The following is a 22,500-nucleotide window of genomic DNA, read 5'->3' as shown; positions in this document are numbered from 1 at the left end:
GCTGTTGACTTTTTTCTCATAGATATACTTTCACCTCGGGAAGCTCTTTGGACTACTTTGTGGCCTAAGGCCTTTCAATAGTAATATTTCTTGAATTTCACAATAATTCTACCTAGGCATGTGTTAACGACTGGCATTACTATTAAGTCCCGTGCTTTCAAGGTAGGTTAGGTAATGTGTGGCTGGGTTAGCTGCCTTCATCTTCTCCAAAGCATCTGAGAAAATTTTGAGTATTTATATGCTTTTTGGTGGAAATATCATCCACTCTTTGTACATTGTTCAACCTGCATTATTATTATTATTATTATTATTATTATTATTATTATTATTATTATTATTATTATTATTATTATTATTATTATTATTATTATTCCGAAGATGAACATTATTCACATGGAACACGTAGGGGCCACTGACTTGAAATTCAAGCTTTGAAAGGATATGGCATTCAAAGAAAGTGATGTTCATTTTTAATGACAAGGATCTTAATTGAGGAAATAGTCTGCATTAATCCTGTCTTGATTTGTTCTTTGATTAAACTTAATCGTTTGAGTCAAAAACAGCAAATCTTTAACAACTGATATGCTGTACTTTGATAAATTGGACGAATGTGAATGTTAAGGTAGGAAACCTTTATTATAAACACTGAAAGAATACAAATCGTTTATTTGCGATGATAAGACTTCTAGATCATGCAATTGGGATGATACGTGGTCGCCAAAACCCTCAAGTGAGATTATTACATAGATTTCTAAATCCTTCATTTGGGGGAATAGGACTTCCAAACATACGGGTTCCAACTTCTTCACTATGGAAAACAAAGGCTTCGCAAATATTCCAGAATCTTTGAAGCTTCCAGAATCTTCATTTACGACGTTACAGGGCTTCTGAATGATTAATTTAAGATGAGCATTTTTAGATTTTATTTCAAAAGGCAGTTTTTCTCTGTCGCTCAAGTAATACAGATGGTCCATCCAGAGTTCGAAATGACTACATTTGTCATCAGTCTCTACTTGAATATATTAGAATGGACCATTTGTTTGCTCAAGACCTGCTTATGGTTATCTCTCTCTCTCTCTCTCTCTCTCTCTCTCTCTCTCTCCTTTACCCTCCTCTGTTCTGAGTTGCTTACAAATAAATAGCAAGAATATGAAAATAGCAAGCCAAAACATTCTCTCTCTCTCTCTCTCTCTCTCTCTCTCTCTCTCTCTCTCTCTCTCTCTCTCTCTCTGTGTGTGTGTTTAAAAGGCTAGATGTTAAGATTGATCATCTTCCTTGAATATTAATCTCCATTTATCATTTGAATCACTTCCTCCTTCATTTCACCATATGAAGGATGCACTGAATATGCTCTCTGAGCGGGTGGGTGTTTGCCTAACAAATATTTATTATTGCCTTTTGTTAATTATTACCTATAGGATGCTTTCCAAAACGAAATATCAATTTTTATTTTAACATCCATAATCAAAATTTTGTGGCCCTTTTATAAATATTGACAAATTTCCTTTGTGTGTTGATGAAGTTGTGGGAGATGATGTACCTTGAAAGGCTTCCCCTTTTCAGAATAAAAAGATTAAAAAGATTTTCCGTTATTACTTCACTTTATTTTAACAATTACAATAAAAATTTTGAGACCCCGTTGTAAATACGTTGAAAAAATCCCCTTTCCAGTATGAAAACATAAAATATTCTCTTTTCAACTTGACTCTTCGTCATATTAAACGCCACAACTTTCCCTACTTCATTTCTCGACAAAATACCGAAGGCAAATCATCTATGAGTAACAGTGGAAGCATTATTCAAGATGCAACAAATGCTCATTAAATTCGACAGCGATGCCAGTATCCCCCGTTGTTATTTCATCAACTTCAGCCGGAGGCTATTCGATAATAATGGAGGAGCTGCAGCCTAAGCCGGACTCTCCATTAGACCAGCCACTTGGCATTTCAAGCTTCGCTATTAAAAGCTTTCCCGAAGCGATTACCAAGACTAATTCGGCGGTTTGGGAATGACGAGGCGGATTGCGACCGGCTTTTGATTTTCTGCTTGCCTTTTTATTTACTGAGGCATTGTCAGTCTCTCTCTCTCTCTCTCTCTCTCTCTCTCTCTCTCTCTCTCTCTCTGTGTGTGTGATGGTGAAATTCTTTGAAAAGCCTGGAAAAGTTAGTTGTATACGCAAAATATCTCATTTCAAGAACTCTCTCTCTCTCTCTCTCTCTCTCTCTCTCTCTCTCTCTCTCTCTCTCTTTATGATGAAATTCTTTGAAAAGACTGGGAAAGTTAGTTTGTATACGCAAAATGTCAAACATTTCAAGAAAGTCTCTCTCTCTCTCTCTCTCTCTCTCTCTCTCTCTCTCTCTCTCTCTCTCTGTGTGTGTGTATGGTGAAATTCTTTGAAAAGCCTGGAAAAGTTAGTTGTATACGCAAAATATCTCATTTCAAGAACTCTCTCTCTCTCTCTCTCTCTCTCTCTCTCTCTCTCTCTCTCTCTCTCTTTATGATGAAATTCTTTGAAAAGACTGGGAAAGTTAGTTTGTATACGCAAAATGTCACATTTCAAGAAGTCTCTCTCTCTCTCTCTCTCTCTCTTCTCTCTCTCTCTCTCTCTCTCTCTCTTAATGGAAGAAGAGTAAAGCCATCCCACTCCCCAACCCCCAAACACCAGTCCCAAAAGACCAGGGCGAAGCGGTTACTTCAGTCCAACAAATGCCAAGTTGAATTCACGAACACTGTGAACGTTAACTCCTTTCGAGACAGAGTATGAAAAACTTCTATGTACAGAAGTGGCCTCCCTTTCCCTATAGCTTTCAATCAGTCACCGTGAGTAAGGCAAATTTTTCATAGTTGATGCCAGATGAAGGGACAAAAGGGAAAACGGGACTTGGAGGTTGTGGGGGGGGGGGGGGGGGGGGGGGAGGGGGGGGGGGGGGGGGGGGGGGGAGGGATTTCTTATTTTATTCCATTCATTTTCTTTCCTTCGGCCTGAAAAGTGGAGAGAACTGGAGAGGAGATTTATAATACGCTTTTGAGATCCTGTTCGTTGATTCACGACAGCATCAAAAAGATTTATCGCGGCGACATCAAAGGGAATTATAGATACGACCTCCAGCGGGGAGTAATGGAGGGGGAGCTTTTTCGGTTTTTAAATCTTGTGAGGAGTTTTCTTTTCTCCCTTTCTTATTCTTTTGCAGGTTTTTTCTTCTATTTTTTAGGCTTGAAAGGAAGTTCTCACCATTAAAAACCCTGTAGGGGGTTAGTGCCGCAGTGCATCTCACTTGGCGCACTGTAGGCATTACTAACGGGTGTTGGCAGCGGCTCGTTGGCCCCTGGCTGCACCCATTTTTCACCCTTGAACTTTTTCTTACAGTCCCGCTTCATTCCTTCAGTCTTGCTGTCCAACCTCTCTGACGATTATCAATTTTTAGTGCAACTCTGTGGTTTTCTCCCATTTCCTCCTTTTGATCTTTATAATTCATCTCCTATATTTTCTGGATATCTTTATCTTGCTGTCCAACCACACCAACTCGATCTTTTCACTGTCTTTAAGCGCTGAATGGTTGAAAGTACCCCAGTGCCTGGTTTGACTGACATATACCACATATATAAAGAAGGTTATAGTAGATTCGCATCAACCGTGCATCTGATGTCTAGGCCAGTTCCCTACGACGCTCCTGATTGGTTGTTGATAAGCCAATCACAGGGCTCGAAACTCTCAGTCTCTCGAGGGATACTTTTGAAAGACGTATCCCTCAGGAAAGATGGAACATACATCCTGCCTATGTGAACTCTATCGAGAGAGTGAGAGTTTCCAGGCCTGTGATTGGCTTATCAACAGCCAATCAGGAGCGTCGTGAGGGATGGGGCTAGACATCAGATGCACGGTTGATGTGAATCTACGATAGCTTGTACAAGGAAAATTGTGCTTCTCAGATGCTACACTATTTCATTCTTCAGGGTAACTAATATAAATGTATGGTAGTGTAAGGCTGTAAAGGTAGAGGTCGGTGAGATGTGAGTGTAAGTGGTCTCTAGAGGGAATTTCCTAAAAAAAAGGGGTAGGGCTTAGTGGTCACTGCCTAAGGGAAATTACGTATTAACACCGATTCACACTTGGGCGATTGGAGCGCTTATTTTCTGAAGGGTTTACCGCAGTTGGGTCCTATCATCCAAATCCCCTTTTCATTGGCCTTCGGATAAATCAATCCTGTTTGTTTTGTTAATGAGTGATGCTTCTGTGTCTTTCCTCTTGAGGGGAAGATATTTCAGAGATGAGGGAGGAGCTGTACCACTGAATACAATGCACAATGATCCGTACTAGGTGGACAAATCCTAACAGATCTCTTGTGTTATACGTAGATGTATAAGTTAAGTATATCTTAGTTTAACCATACCACTGAGCCGATGAACAGCTCTCCTGGTACTGGTCCGAAGGATTAGATATTTTTTACGTGGCTAGGAACCAATCGGCTTTGCAGCAACGGGACCTACAGCTTATTGTGGGATCTGAACCACTTTAAATCGAGAAATTAATTTATCACCAAAAATAAATCCCTCTGATTCCTCATTGGCCGAGCGGAAAATCAAACTTCGAACCACCAGATTGGTAGGCGAGCACGGAAACCACCTGTCCAACGAGGAACACATGTATAGCACAAGTACCTGTGGAGGGGATGATTTAAACGCTGGCTAAAACATCATAATTATTTTGTTTTATATTATTGAGAAATGCTCCGATGGTTTTGAAAGTGAAGGAAGTGAAAGGACATTTCGAGTCGAAATGTTTCATTGCCTTTGTGTGTGTGTGTGTGTGTGTGTATGCTCTGTGTCTGGTAACACTATATTGTAGCTGACGTCAGTGCAATTACATGCGTTGTTGCTTCTGAACCAGACGGTATTAATCTTCTTGATGGCTTTCCTAGTGATGAATTTAGGGTATAAAATTGCAGTTGTTCCTTTATGATGATAAATTCCAAAGCTATGGAATTCTGTGACTGAGTGGGAAGCGCTCGAAGGAACAACAGCTAGCTTATCAGTTTTTTTTTTTTTTTTTTTTTTTTTGCATGATTGTCGTATCAGCTTAGAAAACCGAATGAGTGGCTGAGATCACTAGCGCTCTGAATGCTGTCAAATCATATGCATTGGAATCTCTCACTGTAAATATACCTAGGAATGGATATCTAACTTCAGTTTCTTATTCTAATTTAAAGTTGATGCTAGGGACCAGTGAGTTGTAAGATACTGAAAAAGATTTCAAAATCTCACCGTGAGTAAGGTTATCTAAATGTGGCGAAGCCATAACTTGTTATGGGGTTTTATTGTGCTTATTATGCTGCCTTGAAGACCGGGATAATATGGAGCATCCTCTACTAAAAACATACATTGTATGTAGAAATACCTATTGTAATTATAATCTTTATTGCTCATATATTTCGAAAGAGTGATTTTTGTTTTTACCATATCGGAAAATGGCCGTCAAATGCAGATACAGCTTTAAACATCGTCGGTCCGGACTCTCGAAAAAAAGGACTCCGAGGCAAAGCAAGGGAGCTGTATATTTTTCCAGAGATGTTTAAATGATTGAATTTGGGATAAAGTCTCCCCAGTGCCTGAAATTACCAAAGAAAAATGTGCCCTCTGCTTTCACTTAGTTGGTCATAAAGAATGCGAACGTTCCTTATTTATTTTCCCGGTATTGTTCCATTTCCTCTCCAGCCTTTCATCCGAAGGCAGCTTGGTTGCGTTCTCTTCGTTACGAACTGAAGCGAGAGTCTGAGATATATTATTTTATCAGTGCGGACTTTGAAGAAGTATCCTCCAAAGAGGCATATCTTGACGATGTACGTAAAAGTTTATGTATGTAATATATATATATACTATAATACAATTATATATATATATATATATATATAGATATATTATGTATTTATATTAATTAATGTATACAATATGTTATATATATGTATATATATAATATATATATATATATATATATATATATATATATACTATATATATATATATATATATATATACACTACATACTATATACTACATACTAGTATATACTATCAAACCCCGAATTTTCCTGTATTAGAGATCATGGGAAAAAATGCAAATACAATATAAATTACAAGGCTTTCAAAATCATAGGCAAAGCTCCAAACGAACACCAATTGGCAATACTCGAATCTCTTTTTATCAAACAACTGGTTCCCCAACTAAATACTCAGTCCACGTCAACTCCTCTGTACCTCTCTTGAGTTTCCGTCGGCACCAAAACGGACCTTGACAGTCACTCAGCTTTTGCCTTCAGCACTACTTGGTAATCACTGTTTCCTTCTCCTGTGCCTAATTTGCATTTTGTTAAGAAATAACTTTTTATCATGTTTTAATCTGAGTCTCATTTTAATTCTGTTATTCTTTTAATTTTTTAGCTTCGAAAATGGGACACATGGTCCTAAAACGTCAGCATAATAAATAACTTTAAAGGATTTTGGTATCTCTCCACCCTCCGATGATGCTTATCTGGTTTCAAGCAACCGCCTTCAACTTTAATATATATATATATATATATATATATATATATAATATATATATATATATATACTATATACTATATATTATATAGATATATATATATATATATATATATATATATATAATATATATAGATACACTCACACACACACACACACACATATATATAGTATAATATATAATATATATATACTATATATATATATATATATATACTATATATATATATAATATAGATATATATATATATATAAATATATTGTCACTTTGTTGTGATATTTTATTCTTAGTTATTTTATTCTTGTTTTTGTTATGTATATGAATTGTATTATTATCCATTTAATTTGTTTTCCTCCTCCCCGGTGGTTTGTCTGTTTGGTAATTGCCACTAATGACCATTCTGTCTTTCCATATATTTGTGAGCGAGTGGTGCTGTCACCGTGGCTGTGTCGGAGATTGTTTCGACTGAAGGAGTCAGTTGATCTCTGAGCCTTTTTACTCCTGGTGACTTGGATTTGATACTTATCGCCTATTTGGATATATGATTATTCTTGAAGGATTACGCTTCATCCTGCCTCACCCTCGGCTCAGTAAATGTCGAGGGGCTCTCGCTTAGCCAAGGTATAAGTGATTAATATTTTTGGAATGTTCAGGCGATCTTTGTGATGCCCTTGGCTCTGGTTTGATTTGGACGTCCCGGGTTTTCTGGAGGATCATCCTCGAGGACGTAGGATCGCTAATGTGTGGATCCTGTGGAGTATCACAAAAATATATATACCTACTTATATCACTTTGCCACTTCACTTTTGTCTCTGGACGCAGAGGCATATAAGTAATTATAAAGATCACGGTTATAACTCCAGTGTTACGGAGAACAGAAGTACATATATGTAATTAAGGAGATCACGGCAACAGCTCCAGTGTTTAAGAGGAGGGAAACCACCGCTAGGGTTTAGTTTGTAATTGATAGGATATTCTTGCTTTCCGTATGCCTTCTCCTGTCTGAACCCCCTTCTCTTTGTGGATGTATCTTTGCTTTTTGCTATCTTAATTGGGTTAGTGTGTTGTTTTATAAATATTTCAGGGTGGTTGGTTTTCATTAATATATGTATTCCGTGGTTCAGGAATAACTTCTGTCTGGATATTTTTGTATTAAATTTAAGTATTTTTGTTGTGTTTCGTTTTCCCCCATGAATTAATTTTTGCACTTTGATATTATTTGAGAGCTATTCCACTCATTGTGGACTTAGCTTCTTGTTGTGAACAGAGTTTGGTAAGAAAATTATTTAATTTTTAATAACTGAGGAAAAGGACCGTTACAATATATATATATATATATATATATATATATATATATATATATATATATATATCTAATAAAAGGAGCCCATAAAAACACCAAAATATAGAGAGGAAAGTACTATATTTCAGAGACTGCTGTCTCTCTCTTCAGGTTCATATACCTGAAGAGAGAGACAGCAGTCTCTGAAATATAGTACTTTCCTCTCTATATTTTGGTGTTTTTATGGGCTCCTTTTATTAGATGGAATTCTGTTGTTACAGAATTTCTACCAGTCATATTTATATATATACATATATATATATATATATATATATATATATGTATATATATATATATACAATAATTATATATATATATATATATATGTGTGTGTGTGTGTGTGTGTGTGTGTATGTGTGTATGTATATGTATGTATGTATAGTTTAAGTGGAGGTAATTTTAACATAACTCATAAAGTGAAGTCTCTTCTTCAATGGTTGTTATTGTACGCTTTGCACATATCACTATCAGAAAGAGAAGTAAAAAAAAAAAAACAGTAAGATCTTTCCTAGATAGTGACCACCAAAAGTTTTCGGGGGTCGTTATCTAGGGCTAATATTTCTTTATGATGATTAGTTTTGGCAGGTCCCAAATTTTTCGAGTTTAACTAAAATTATTTTGATTGTAATGAAATTATAAAGACATTAAAGTTTCATTTCAGTAGGTTTAATTTGGTTGAAAGGATAAAAATCTAAAGAAGTGTATGCTTTTCACAGCTTATCAATAGTTTTTTGTTAACATTTGAGAAGCAAATCAGAATGACTATAGAAGATTCACATCAACCGTGCATTTGATGTCTAGGCCAATCCCTTACGTCGCTATTGATTGGCTGTTGATAAGCCAATCACAGGGTTGGAAACTCTCAGTCTCTCGAGAGAGTTCACATGGGTAGGATCTATGTTCCACCTTTCCTGCGGTATACGTCCTTCAGGAGAAGTGGAACATACATCCTGCCTTTGTGAACTCTCTCGAGAGACTGAGAGTTTCCAGCCCTGTGATTGGCTTGTCAACAAGCAATGTAGAGCGTCGTAAGAGACTGGCCTAGACATCAAATGCACGGTTGATGTGAATCTACTTTAGTGGTTTTTATTTCCACTATGGAATGATTTTACATTTAAGAAAAATCCAGTTACTCAATATGGCAATGAAACATCTCAGCCATTTCGGTCGCATTTTCTTCGATTAACTTAATTTATCAGCCGTTATTTGGAATAAATTCTGTCGTGAGTGACGTTTGTAATCTTCATTCCATAACTTGAAACATTCTCAGGCATCAGTAGTCGCTGAGAAAATTTTTATGTTCAATATTATTGTGGTTACGTCTCTAGTTTGATAAAAACGTGGTATTATTATTAATGTTATTGATAAAAACGTAAATTTATCTTCATTGTTCTTGTTGCTGTAGTATTTGCTGTACTAAACCAAACCAAAACTTCTTTCAGTTTTCTGGTGAAGATGGAAAAAGAAACCCACAAGGTTATCGAGGCTAACAAAAATACTACGTAGATACTTACAAGTTAACATGTTATTCTCAATAATCTTGTGGGTTTCTTTTTCCATTTGTTGTATTATTATACCACGCCCTTTTCTTCAAAAGAAGCCAGGATATTTATTAAAATATTATTCATGAAAAATAGCCGGGTCTGAAGGAGAAACACTAAAGTAAATATCATTATTTCAACGACTCTTCGGCTTCATTAGTTGAAGATGACTATCAATAATGATTGATAGTTGAATCTAAAATCATTCACCCCCTTAGCGGGATAGTGCCGTCAGTGCACCTCATGCGGTGTACTTTAGGCATTACTGAAGGTGCTTTGCAGCGTCCCTTCGGCCCCTAGCCGCAACCGCTTTCATCCCTTTAACTGTACCTCCTTTCATATTCTTTCTTCCATCTTATTTTCCACCCTCTGCTCACAGTTGATTCATGGGGCAACTGCGAAGTTTTCCTGCCCATACATCTTTCAAACCTTATTCATGTCAATTTCCTTTACAGCGCTGAGTGACCTCATAGGTCCCAGCGATTTGCACTTGGGCTAAATTCTATATTCCATTCTCTCTGAATTATTCACTGACTAGATATATGGAACTCAAAATAATCCAGTTCCAGAATTTAATTTTTGTTGATTTTTATGAAGAGATAACTGGATGATGAGTCCAGGGCAATTTGAAGATTACTGATAATTTAAATACTTGATTTTAGCCAGGATTAATCAAGACTGATTAAATTCCTATTGCACCAATGCTGATCTAATTGTAATGAATTCTAATTAATTTACTTCATTATTTAAAATCTAGATCGAAACATATTTGTGTAATCATATTACACAACGTTCTGTTAGCAGATTGGAGTCGATGATGCAAGTTACATGATTTAGGTAATAACAGAATCAATTATCAGTGATAGTGTATTCAGTATTTTCGTCAAAACATCAGGCTGAATCATGAACTTATTGTCAATGAAGCTGATAAAAGAACATATTTGATGAAATTAACAATTTTGAAAACCTGTCCCATTTACGTATTTCTCGGTGTGCTATGGAAGCCGTAGTTATTTCATATTATTGGCAATGGCGGAAGATTCCTGACGTAGCTGATAAGTCTACAGTGGTTCTCAATCAGAGGTTCATTCCCCACTAAGGCGGAATTTCAGAGTTTAAGTGTGGGTGGGGGTTGCCGGGGGTGGAGGCGGAATTGTGACCACAGATTGGCAGGCTCAAACTGGGTCTAGTTCCACACAAATGCCATCGATCCACACTAATGAAAGGTCACGCTTGGCTTTCTCATCACCAGCTTTTGTGTTCGTGGGAGCATTGTTGCTTATTATGTGGAATGAACCTTTTGAAGAAGACAATTTTGGAAAGGATGTTGGAGTGTATGGAGGGGGATGACATTCTGACATATGATGAGAGTGTGCGATGGCTAAAAAAGATTGAGAACCACTGTATCAGATAAGAGATGAGAGGCGACTTAGGGATAAGGGCAGTCGTCTCCCTGATAAGTGGTCTGGAAGATCGTGACGTCGATGTCATTATCGGCGAAGACCTGCTTAGCGTGGGTGTAGATGGCCTCATCTAGCGTCATTGTCCTGGACAGTACCCAAGCGAACTGGAACTGTGGACAAATAGAGACAAATTAAAGAGGTTGCTTGAAACTCTTGTATTCGTGTGGGCGTGTCTGATTTAAACCGATGGATAATATGCGTCTTTTAATTCGGTCAAAGCTTAATAATATGATTTATCTTTGACATTAGATTCACTTGCAATTTCAGTCAATGAAACGGATCGCTAGAGTCAGACAGACAGACAGACATCTGTAACTGTTCACTTTTTAATGCCAGTAATCAGATTTGACAAAAATTAAAATTTCGGATTACAAAAATAGCGCGTTTCAAAGTTTATTTACGTCAAAATAACTTTTGACGGTACATTTAAAATGTTAAATGTTTTCATTGCAAACTATTATTACTAAAGGGTCTGTTGCAATGCAAATGAAAGCCAAACTTCATGCAAAGTAACTTAAATGGTAATGTTTCTCACGATAAAGGTGCTAGTTAATGCACCGGGCACGGAACAAAAAGTTCCAAAGAGAGAGAGAGAGAGAGAGAGAGAGAGAGAGAGAGAGAGAGAGAGAGAGGGTGGGGGTTGCGGGGGGGGGGGGGGGGGGGGTGAGAAATATGAAGGAGAGGTGGGGCACTTGCGAAATTAGTCGGACAGAGAAAAAGTCTGGAGCTTAACGAAAGAAAAGACAGTGGAAGAGACATTTTTCTTGTATCATCAAAAACATTAAAATAACGGAAGCTTCTTTTTGGCGTTAGAAGTGCTCTATTAAGAAAATGTATTTCAACGATCTGAGGTTTTCAAATATGTCATGAGTTTAGTTTTGCCAGTGGGGTTATGCACAGTGTTACTTCAGGAGTCTGTATGTCGCATTCTTAATACCGAAGGTCTCTAATCATAAACTTCTAGTTTAATTATTGTTTCTGTTTTTTCCCTCTAATAGAGACTCCTAATATTCGCATCGTTAATACCGAAATATTATTAATACCATCTTTTTTATTTACTTTTTTCGTACTTTATATCTCGAATGCCAAAGTTTTCTGAACACAACATTTTCGGCCCTGATTCATTTCAGCAAACGAAAATAAATTTCTCACGTCATTTCACATCGAGGACATCCATCTTCTGCATTTTAAGGACCTTGAGATGTTTGGCTGTTCGAGAGAGAGAGCGCGCGCGCGTCTTTCATCATCATCATCGGGGTTTAATGCACAAATGCACAGCGATTTCCTCTCCTCGCGGAATCTCAAAGCTACGACTGTGGCATCTTGCAAACAATACGCTATTGCGGCTGCCAAGAAACTTCTAAAAGCGCAGTAAAATAATACTTGGATGGATTCCAGTCTGCTCATCCGGGCTATTGAGATATGACTGCCAAATGCATGCTGCATATTTTTGGCCCCGGGCGGATGCGCCCGCTTTTCCGTTTAATTCTCTGGAGCGTGGCCTCAGGAAGAAGGGAAGCCATATTAATCACTGGGCGTTCTTGAACTTTGAGAGCTCCCTCACCCCGTCCCCCTCCTCTCTCTCTCTCTCTCTCTCTCTCTCTCTCTCTCTCTCTCTCTCTCTCTGAAGTGATTCAAGAATATGCATCAGCGTAAGGCTGTCAGTTCTTAAATATCCTTGCATGTTTTTTGCCTTCATAAATTTATTCATATATCACTTCAAACTCCTACCCTGTGGTGAGTTGTTTAAACTTATGCTAATTATTTATTCAGATTATTTATTTATTTAATGGTCTGATTCGCGCTGCTACGTTTTCAGGGTGCAAATTGACATAACTTCCTTTGTCATCTTAGGGGATAATGGGATGGAATAGAGCCAGTCACCCAGATAATTGAAAGAGAGGAGAGAGGTGAAATTCAAGTAAAGGTTACAACCAAGTCTATTTTGGATAAATTTTCTTAAAAATATCTCGGACAAATTTCTCACCTGAATGCGTTTTTTTTTTTTCAGTTAGATTTGATCTGCTATGTACTTGTCTTTACTGATTACGATATCTGCTGTGTTTAGTAGTCATGTAATGAACGCGTGACCTCAAAGAAAATTTATAAACATAAAAAGAGGTTAAATTAGAATACAACTGCTGTATTTAGTCTTGAATGGGCCAAACTTCAACAGCATCCATTATGGATCTTTTACCTGACGACTCCCAGCCGTATTTTAGTCAGGTAATTTATGACTAATTGCTTTCATTTGACTACGTTTAGATACAATTGCTGTAAATTTCAGTTCACCCTCCCCCTGCCCGCTCTCTCTCTCTCTCTCTCTCTACTTACACGAAGAATTCCTTCCTGGATGCAGTTGTACACTGAGGAGAAATTCTCATAATCGGTGTCCAGGATGTGGTATTCCGCTGGAATATCTGGGAAGAAAAATGTTAAGACGAGTGAATTTAATATCTTGTCATATTATCAGATCATCGGATGGGATTTTTATACCAAAGGCCGGTTTTGGTATTTTCGAAGCCTCATGAATTTTTTTAAGGTACTCTACTAATTTCAAGCCTAGATGAACTTTTTTTGGTATTTTAAAGGTTTAGTAAATATGAAAATAAAGGAATCCTCGAATATGATACTATTATATATATATATATATATATATATATATATATATATATATATATATATATATTTATATATATAAACATAAATATGTATGTATACACGGATATATTCTGTATTCACCACCAAACACACACACACACACAAACATATATTATGTATATATATATATGAATATATATATACATATTTGTATATAGTATATGTGTGTGCGTGTATCAAGTGTCTTTGTGAGAATACATATATGTGTGCATACAAATACACACATGTATAAGTATATATATATATATATATATATATATATATATATATATTATTATATATTATATATCATATATATATATATATATATATATATATATATATATATATATGTAGGTATATATATATATATATATATATATATATATATATATATATATATATATATTCATCAATGTACTAGACCCACAGTACTTGTGGCTCCTATGAGCGAAAATGCATTTAGAATGCATTTTGTACATGGAAACAAATTTGTCCACCAGACTCACGTCCAGCAAACTCGACCAACAAGACACCAGGTGCTATGGCATGTGCTTTTCCTATGATATCGGTTGGGGTTCCGTCTTTTTTCCTGGCAGAGTTGTGGACTTCGACATATCCTTCGCCTGTCGAAAAATAAAACAATCATTTGCATTATTTGAGTTAATCTTTTTTTTCTTTCTTTTTTCAATGCATTTTTTCCATCGATAGTAATCTATATCTTATTCAGTTTAATTCGTGTATCATTTTTAATGTATAAGCCACAAGAATCTATATCCTAGTATACATGTCACCCACGCTACACTGAAGAAAAAGTAGGGTTACATCCGATAAAGGAAGGAGAGAGAGAGAGAGAGAGAGAGAGAGAGGGCTTAATTTGATGATAATTTTTAATGCAAAGGCCACTGAAAGGTACATCCAGTATGCATATGTCACCCACACCACACAGACACAAACACACACAAAGTAGGATTACATTCTGGAAAAAGGCCGCGGAGAGAGAGGAAAGGGGGAGAGGGAGAGATGAGGACGGAGAGAGAGAGAGAAAGAGAGAGATTGGCCGGTAAGGGGGGTAGGGGGGAGAGGGAATGAAGGTCTGAGGTCAAGGACTGGCACCCACCTAGGTCGCTGTAGATGGCGTTCACACAGTCCATTTGGCTCTCGAAGATCATCTCGAACCTCTCGATTTCGTACCATCGGCCGAGGTACTGAGGTAGCAGAGAAGAGCAAAAATTGGTAGAATGCAGTTTTAGAAATGTGCTCGAGTGTGAGTGTCTGTACAGATGCAAAGCCTGCTTCATTTACGTGAACCAAAATATTAAATGTTGAGGGGTCCTGATGATGATAACAACGACTGTTATCTACACGTCACCTACTGAGAGGCGCTATAAAAATAGTAGTAAATAAGGCACAAGCTCCTTAGGACGCCGTGTTTAATACAAGATATAGTTTATTGACAATTAAAAGCCACAGTAGTGTTAAAATATAATATTGCACACTGCTGAAAATTACTAGGAGAGACTTTCGGATACTGCTCCGTATCCCTTTTCAGTCCTACTGATGGTCAAACAATGGAGGGAGCGTTACAATTTGAGTGTTGGTCAGGTAATTTTTAATATTGTAGACTAATATATTTTAACACTACTGTGGCTTTTAATTGTCAGTTTTATAGCCTCGTTACGGAGGTTCCTTAGTTCATCGTTTATTAATGTAATTTGTAGACCACACATTATAGATATGGGTTTATATAGTACTTTGATCCCCAGGGAGCTTCCGCCTTCTTTGGTACTAGCACCTCGGAGTCGGTGACGTATAGATAACAAGTCAAAGTAGCACCGTAATCTTTTAGCTATGACTAAGTTACTGGATATCTAACAAGATTGTTTTCCGATTATTTGTTGACCTTTCAGTTTTAGCTTTGACTGTAATCTTGAATAATGAACTTGAAATCGGTGTGCAGTTTCTGCATAGTGTCAAAAGCTGTGGAATAAGAGTGCACTCTCAGAATAACTCTCATTGTAAAATAGTGGTGAGATCGATAAACGACTCTAATTAGGAACTTGAACTCGTATGATGTCACTCTCATCAGAGTGGGAAGGGGAGAATGATAAAGTTCTGAAAACTACATGATCTCCAAACTCGACTAGTCGGTCTATCTCAAATTTTAGTTTTGACTTCTATTTAGAATTTGATGAAACATGGGATTGCCACTTCATGCGATTTTATAAGTGCATTTTAATGTATACCAATATTTTCCTTAAAAATTAGTTTCTACGAAAAAGGGGAAGCGGTTGATGTTTGCATAGAATAAGGAAAAATGAAAATAACCAGTTTGTTCTATGCTGTGTCTGACCTGAAACTGCCAAGGATAGAGCCACCACAGGTTCAATCTTTTCTGCCCGTCATTCTCGTCAGACCCACCTCAATACAAAATGCAAATCTGTGGTCACTTTTATTACTGTATTCTCGTCCTTTCAGCCTTTCTTGGTCACTCCTATACTTTGCACGTAGCTCACTCACATATCTAAAGCTTCTTTCTTTCTTTCTTTCTTGTTCAAACGTAGCACAGAATTCTCTCAAGTAATGTTGCGTCAACACTCCAGTCATATTTTGCAACTTGAGTTGCCTTCTAACACCTGTTACAGGACCTAAGCAAATTGTCTAACCGCAGGTATAATGAATTCATTTTCATGTACATTATACCGGAATGATTGAGGGTTAACTTGTTAATAAGACAAACGCACTGAAATTAAATCCTGGGAGAACAGACATCAATGAGACTCACCGGCACAGGATCGAAGTCATATTTTTCAGTGATGTTTGGGCAGAGTCCCTCGCTGACGTGCCCTACCACGAAGGGCTTCGCCTGAGCGGCACTTGCAAACAGTGCCAATACTGCTAACGCTACCAACATCATTATGGCTGACCTGAGGATTGAGATGGATGACGAAGAACTTGTAAATATCATTATGAAAAATGTATACATGTTACTAAATACAATATACCGCCAGTTTGGAAAAACAACTTAAAATGTAGCTGGATCTGGACTTGTCTAAAAGTCATTGTTACTGTCAAGAGTAGCAGTAGTTCTTTCAGATTTGTAATTTCAAACTTCTCGGGGCAGGAAAACAACCGGTGGTTTTAATTAAGTTCCTGCTTTTCGTTACCAAACCGTGAGAATAGTTTAAGCTACAAATGACTGATCGATCTCAAACCTTTGAAATTCGTCTTGGACCAGAAGTCTAAAATATAGGAATCATCATTCTTCAGTTAACAAAAACGGATTGTGGGTTTTCATTCTTTTACTAGGTCATACCAGGTATTTGATGGTTGACAAGAAAAAAAAAAAACGTTAAGCTAAAACATTTAACTAAAATCACCATAGTATAGTACGATAACGTCATTCAACACATGTAACTCTGAAGTCAAATCTCTACACGTCTAAAAATTGCGATTATCATAAAAAACATATATTTACTGTTTAGCAAAAGACACGGGACTTTGATCTTATTAGAATTTGTTTAAAAACTTCCCTGACTGTTTTAATTACGCCGTTACTTTTAGATAAAGATCGGTGCTCCCGCATGTAGAAGGATCGTTTCGATATTTTTACCTTGCGTTATGTAAAAGTGGCAGGAAAAGTGAGTACACTTTTAACTGCTCTTGTTTTGAAGTTTGGAAAAGTTTCAGATTTTTCCTTAAAACTCATCACCAAAAGTTTATCTCGAAAACATCAAATTTGTTACTCTGGAAAATTATTCTTTGTGCGTTGTATAGGTGGCAGTATAAAACTGGGGAATGTTTCTAACCCAATATTTCAGGCCTATTGAAAAAAAAACGGCAACCCCGCCACTAGCGTAGGAGGGAATAAGCTCTTCGCTCGTACGAACACAGCCTTCATTTTTCTAAGAAACTCTGGAGAAAAGAATTGATGTCCACCAGAATCTAAAACAATAAAAAAGAACTCGTGTATATATAACCGTATTACAGTTTGAAATCTACTTTTCACTTGTATTCTTGTGGAGCACTGAGATTTGATCTTCTTCAGCTGACGCTAAGTTGAAGACTGCTCAAGATTTGTTGATTGCCTTCATCTTATGTGAAACAAAGTACTGAAACACTTGCCTTTCAAGTTCTCACGGTAGATCTGTGATAATGTTCAGTCCGACGGCTAGTTATATAAAGCGAGAGAGAGAGAGAGAGAGAGAGAGAGAGAGAGAGAGAGAGAACGTCATATGGTGTCCATTAGCCTTATGTAGATTTATCCTGCCACCTGTGACGCATTAGCCCCCTACTCTCCCCCAGCCAGCGCTCCCTCCCCCCTCCAAACACCCCTTGAAGTTTGTACCTTATCACGTCCCTTGAGACCGAACGAAGGTTATGTAAACCGAATTACGTAAAAGTAAGGTGGTAAGGAAACGGCAGTTTTGCATTTTTCCCCGGATTTGAAACTATGTAAGGCCTCCATTTTACGACGGAAACATTCGAATTTTTTGGAGAAAAAATACACCGGTGAAGGGGAATACACCGACACCGGCTGGTTTATTTTTAATATTTGTTTACTTGCATATCTTTGCTTCGTTGTTGGTTGTTGTTTTATGGTGGCTTATTTTCTCTGCTCTGTATGAAACACGACAGGCAAGTTCTTGTTTTTTTAGTTGATTTTATCGTGAATAACTTGAACATTCTTATGCTGGTGACTTTAAAAAACATTGGAATTGATGTAAATGAAGGAAATGTAAAGCTCTTTATGCCAATGTACGGGATCATCAAATATACACTCGAACCTCTGAAGTATGGCCAGATTCGTATTCATAACAAACTCGTTTTTCCAAAGTTCGATGAGAGTATTTCTATTTGCCGTAGCATTGTGCACACGAGCCTTTTACACCCTTGTAATCTAAAGAGGATTCCCATTTACTGCAAGAGAACTTATTGCTGTAACTGCTGTTACACATTGTAATGCCATTCCTTTGGGCTCTATCGCAGCCAAGCTGTTGCGAGAGACCGCTGAAATATTGTCCAGATCTTATGTCTCCAGCTTATTAATGAGCATAATCATGAACCTGTATTACGCCAGATCTCAATTGAATAAATGTTTTCGTCGTAATTGTGGCTGGTATTTGAGTTTATCGGTACTCAAAACGATTGCATTGTAGGAATTTATTAAACAATTATTACTACATTTATTACCAAATACAAAGAATGAAATTTAACAAAAAGGCATCAGAAATATTAACTTGACCAATCCAAAGAATTTAAAAAAATATTTTTGGACAATATTATTCAGTAACAATAAAATATTTTTGGACAATATTATTTGGTAACTATATCATGATATGCAGGAAAGGTTCAACAAATAGCGACGCAAAACCTCCGTTCATATTCCTTTCATCCATCTTCCTTTCCACCCTGTTCTAACCATTGATTCGTAGTGCAACTGCGAGGTTTTCCTCCAGTTACATCTTTGAAACCTCTTCACTCATCATTTTCCTTCCAGCACTGAATGACCTCATTGGTCCCAGTGTTTGGCTATTGTCCTAGATTTTATATTCCAGTTCTGAATAATACAGGTTTACTCAGACTAATAACAATAACAGTTTAAAATCAAACTAAAATAAAACTAGAAGAGGTCATTCAACTTCGTCCATGATGGACGAGCGTGAGGTTCTCATCTTTGTATCCAGAACACACATAAGAATCCACCCTTGTTGGTTACTGACGGAAAAATGTTAGTAAATAAATCATACAAAAAATTCGCCGAATTTTCTTCGGCGAAATCGAGCTTTCTGTCCGGTGGTGGCCTCACCCGGGTCTAGCTCTCGACAACACAATTTCTCTACTGAGTGATCACTCGTTCCAATGATAATCACAGTGAGGTAAATTAAGCAATAATCAATAGAACATGTACACGGCCCATAAAACTCTTAGTTGCAGTCCGTGAAACTCAGCTATGGTCTGGTGGTGGCCTATGTTGTTGGTACCTGTAGCGCTGTCAGAAGTACGATTATGGATAACTTTGACCTTAAAACAATAAAAACTGCTGAAACTAGAAGGCTACAATTTGGTATGTTTGATGTGGAGGGTGGATGAGCAACATACCAATTTGCAGCCCTCTAAGCCTCAGTAGTTCGCAAGCAGTGGTGCCGTTGTATCTGCATCAAGTTTCCGCAAGCGCTTAGTTACGTTTTTCAAGCGATGGCTGTTTACTTTTGGCCTTCTACACGAAAACAAAGAAAACGAAATTCTCACCTTACTCGGTAAACTAAATTATTTAATTTTCTAATTGTGAACAATGTTTCATCCGAGTCTGCCACTGATATATGTAATATCTGAATCGATGTGTGCGTCAGTATTTGACCATATAATCATGCACTGTTCGTCGGCATCATTATTAACATTTTGAAGCTGTATGTCACATATAACACTATTGTCTGCATTGATGTGTTCATCACTATCTGACGATATAATCATGCAGTGTTCCTCGTCATCATAATTAACATTTTGAGGCTGCGTGTCCCATAATATAACACTATTGTCTTAAGATGAGTAATCTTCAGGAAAAAAGACTTTTGATATGTAATCATGTGAATCATATGAATCCACTGATTCATTGTCGTCCTGAGTTTCACAAATTTCAACTTCAGTTTCTTCTTTGGAAAATAGCAGTTTTCTAGGGGAAAAAAACTAGATATATAATCACTCATGTTTTCTTCATTTATAGGCCATCTGCTGTATGTGGTCACTATAAAGTATTGAAAGGGATAAAACAATGAACTTATATGCATGATCATGGATTGGCGATCTGGGAAGATAGAATACTAAGTCCGCATAATTATGGTTGCCACTTGATCTTTACGAGTTTTGCAGAGATGCAAGTATATATAATATTAGAAGTTTCATTGTCTATGAAACGTGAGCTCCAAAGATATATTTTTGAAACTCTGGACATTACCTTTGTACACAGCAAATTAATTAAAAGCGAGAATTCTGGCACTGAAAATCCTTCGTTGAAAACACTGAGTATCGCACTTGTTCAGCGTACTACTTACTAGCGATAAAAACTGTATGCCCATAGGAGATTGTGGAGGTAATTGATCACTTGTTTACTGTAGCTATTCGTAGGATTATGATGATCATGAACTGCGCACATAGGGATTTGAACGATTTATATAAATTTCGTTATACTTAAGGCACATCACTAATATATATATATATTATATATATATATATATATATATATATATATATATATATATATACATATATATATACACGCATATACGTATATGTATATACATATACATATATACAAATACATATACACGCATATATATATATATATATATATATATATAAATGTATATGAATAACTTGATCACGAAGTATATAAAACGTGATGCTATGCATAAATAAAGGTTTTTTTGCCACGAAGGAAAAAAATGAAAAAGCGAGATAGCCGAGTACTACTCGGCTATCTCGCTTTTTTCATTGTTTTCCTTCGTGGCAAAAAAAACTTTATTTATACTGTATATATATATATATATATATATATATATATATATATATATATATATATATACATATATAAATATTTATATTCATACATACATATATATAAATTCATGCATATACATATCTATATATACATATTTATATACATTATATTTACATATATCTATATACATGCACTGTATATATACATATACATGTACAAATACCTATATACGTATATATATACATATGAGAAGTATTATTTTTTCCTTTCTTATTTGTCCCAGATATATTTACAGATAAGTTTGTAATAAGCATAACAGATTTTATGCATCAGTATATAACTCATTAAATGATATAGGACATAATTTTATAATATATTAACAGACTGATGTACATTAATCATATCACCGTCATATTCTGATAAGAATCTTGTCTTTTATAATATTGTATTTGAATGAGAAATTGTTTATAAGTAAGAAAAATATTGCAATTTGTACATGATAAATTTACATGAATCCGCCATATGAAGAAATTGCTGCTGAAAATGCAGATGCGGATTCCGCATCGGCATACAAACTTGGATAGCAGCCCCGTAGACTTTTTATGGCAGACGAAAATTCCGTACTTCAGCAACACTGTCCGTGAGATCCGAGAGCGGACAGAAAAAGGGTGGGACGGACAGACAAAGCCGTAACAATAGTTTTCTTTTTCACAAAACTAGAAAGGCAACGTTGGGCCAATTGAAGATATTTTCCGTTTCAAGCAGTTGTGTTTGGGTCGTATTCCATAAACCTGCCTGCCTGGGATATTTTTCGCAGAATTTGCTTTCCACGCAAACATTATTAATAAAATAAGAGCGGAGAGCGAGAAACCTTAGATTAATTTTCCCATTATCAAAACAAAAAATTACTTTTGCAGTGGTTGTTTCCATAGAGCGTTTTTCCAGCTAAGTAATGGTATGCCATTGCAAAGGGTGTTAGGTGTGCTTGCGTTGTATATTAGTTGCAAGGAGATTCAAAAAAAGGGTGAGAAATGTTGGAATATATAGAAGTGGTCAAAACTTTAGAACACGTTAGCAGCTGTATCATTTTGAGAAGTTCAGATCATGCAAAAAATATTCAAATCTATAAGTTGGAAAAAGTTTATAACACTTTGGGTTGGGGGTGGGGGTGGAGGAGAGAAGAGGATGGTCGAACGAAGCAGGTATTGGAAAGTTAGAGCGATAATGTCCGAAAAGCACGGAAGTGCGTGCGAGATAATTGTTTGGGCCAATGTGCATAGGGAGTTTGCTGAGCTCCTGATGAACCGTTTGTGTACGCGCATAAATTGGCTTATGTTGTGGAAGTTTCCTGCACATGTGGATCGTCCATGATTTAGCAATTAAAGTATTTGTGTCATTGGGCATTCTGTTGTTTTAGGGAACTGGCGAGATATTATATATATATATATATATATATATATATATATATATATATATATA

At 36.5% G+C, this 22,500-nt stretch overlaps 2 protein-coding genes across 4 annotated transcripts in view; one reads left to right on the top strand and one right to left on the bottom strand.

Annotated features, from left to right (window-relative positions):
• Nucleotides 1–22,500, top strand: part of LOC135198419 (uncharacterized) — a 422,470-nt gene that overhangs the window by 225,534 nt on the left and 174,436 nt on the right. The gene's annotated exons all lie outside the window — the stretch shown is intronic.
• Nucleotides 10,274–17,778, bottom strand: LOC135198796 (apolipoprotein D-like). Of its 3 annotated transcripts, none has more exons than XM_064226754.1 (6): nt 17,649–17,778; nt 16,309–16,450; nt 14,644–14,731; nt 14,033–14,149; nt 13,218–13,303; nt 10,274–10,993 (listed from the first exon to the last, which is right to left on the bottom strand). In XM_064226754.1, exons 2-6 carry the CDS (start codon nt 16,438–16,440, stop codon nt 10,850–10,852), a joined length of 567 nt encoding a protein of 188 aa, XP_064082824.1. In that variant the 5' UTR covers nt 16,441–16,450; nt 17,649–17,778; the 3' UTR covers nt 10,274–10,849. The 3 variants fall into 3 exon arrangements, with proteins under 3 accessions (XP_064082824.1, XP_064082823.1, XP_064082825.1); XM_064226753.1 differs by having other exon boundaries at nt 17,526–17,663; XM_064226755.1 differs by lacking the exon at nt 17,649–17,778 and adding an exon at nt 17,512–17,612.

The sequence above is a fragment of the Macrobrachium nipponense genome, chromosome 22, assembly GCF_015104395.2.
Source record: "Macrobrachium nipponense isolate FS-2020 chromosome 22, ASM1510439v2, whole genome shotgun sequence".
Taxonomy (NCBI): domain Eukaryota; kingdom Metazoa; phylum Arthropoda; class Malacostraca; order Decapoda; family Palaemonidae; genus Macrobrachium; species Macrobrachium nipponense.
This window is presented reverse-complemented; position numbering and strand designations above follow the sequence as displayed.

Excerpts from the sequence above, each read along its gene's own strand:
- LOC135198796 (XM_064226754.1), bottom strand. The coding sequence starts at position 16,440 with ATGATGTTGGTAGCGTTAGCAGTATTGGCACTGTTTGCAAGTGCCGCT. Across the intron at positions 14,732-16,308 it reads ATGACTTCGATCCTGTGCCG|TACCTCGGCCGATGGTACGA; the intron begins GTGAGTCTCATT and ends CTGCTACCTCAG. Across the intron at positions 14,150-14,643 it reads CGCCATCTACAGCGACCTAG|GCGAAGGATATGTCGAAGTC; the intron begins GTGGGTGCCAGT and ends ATTTTTCGACAG.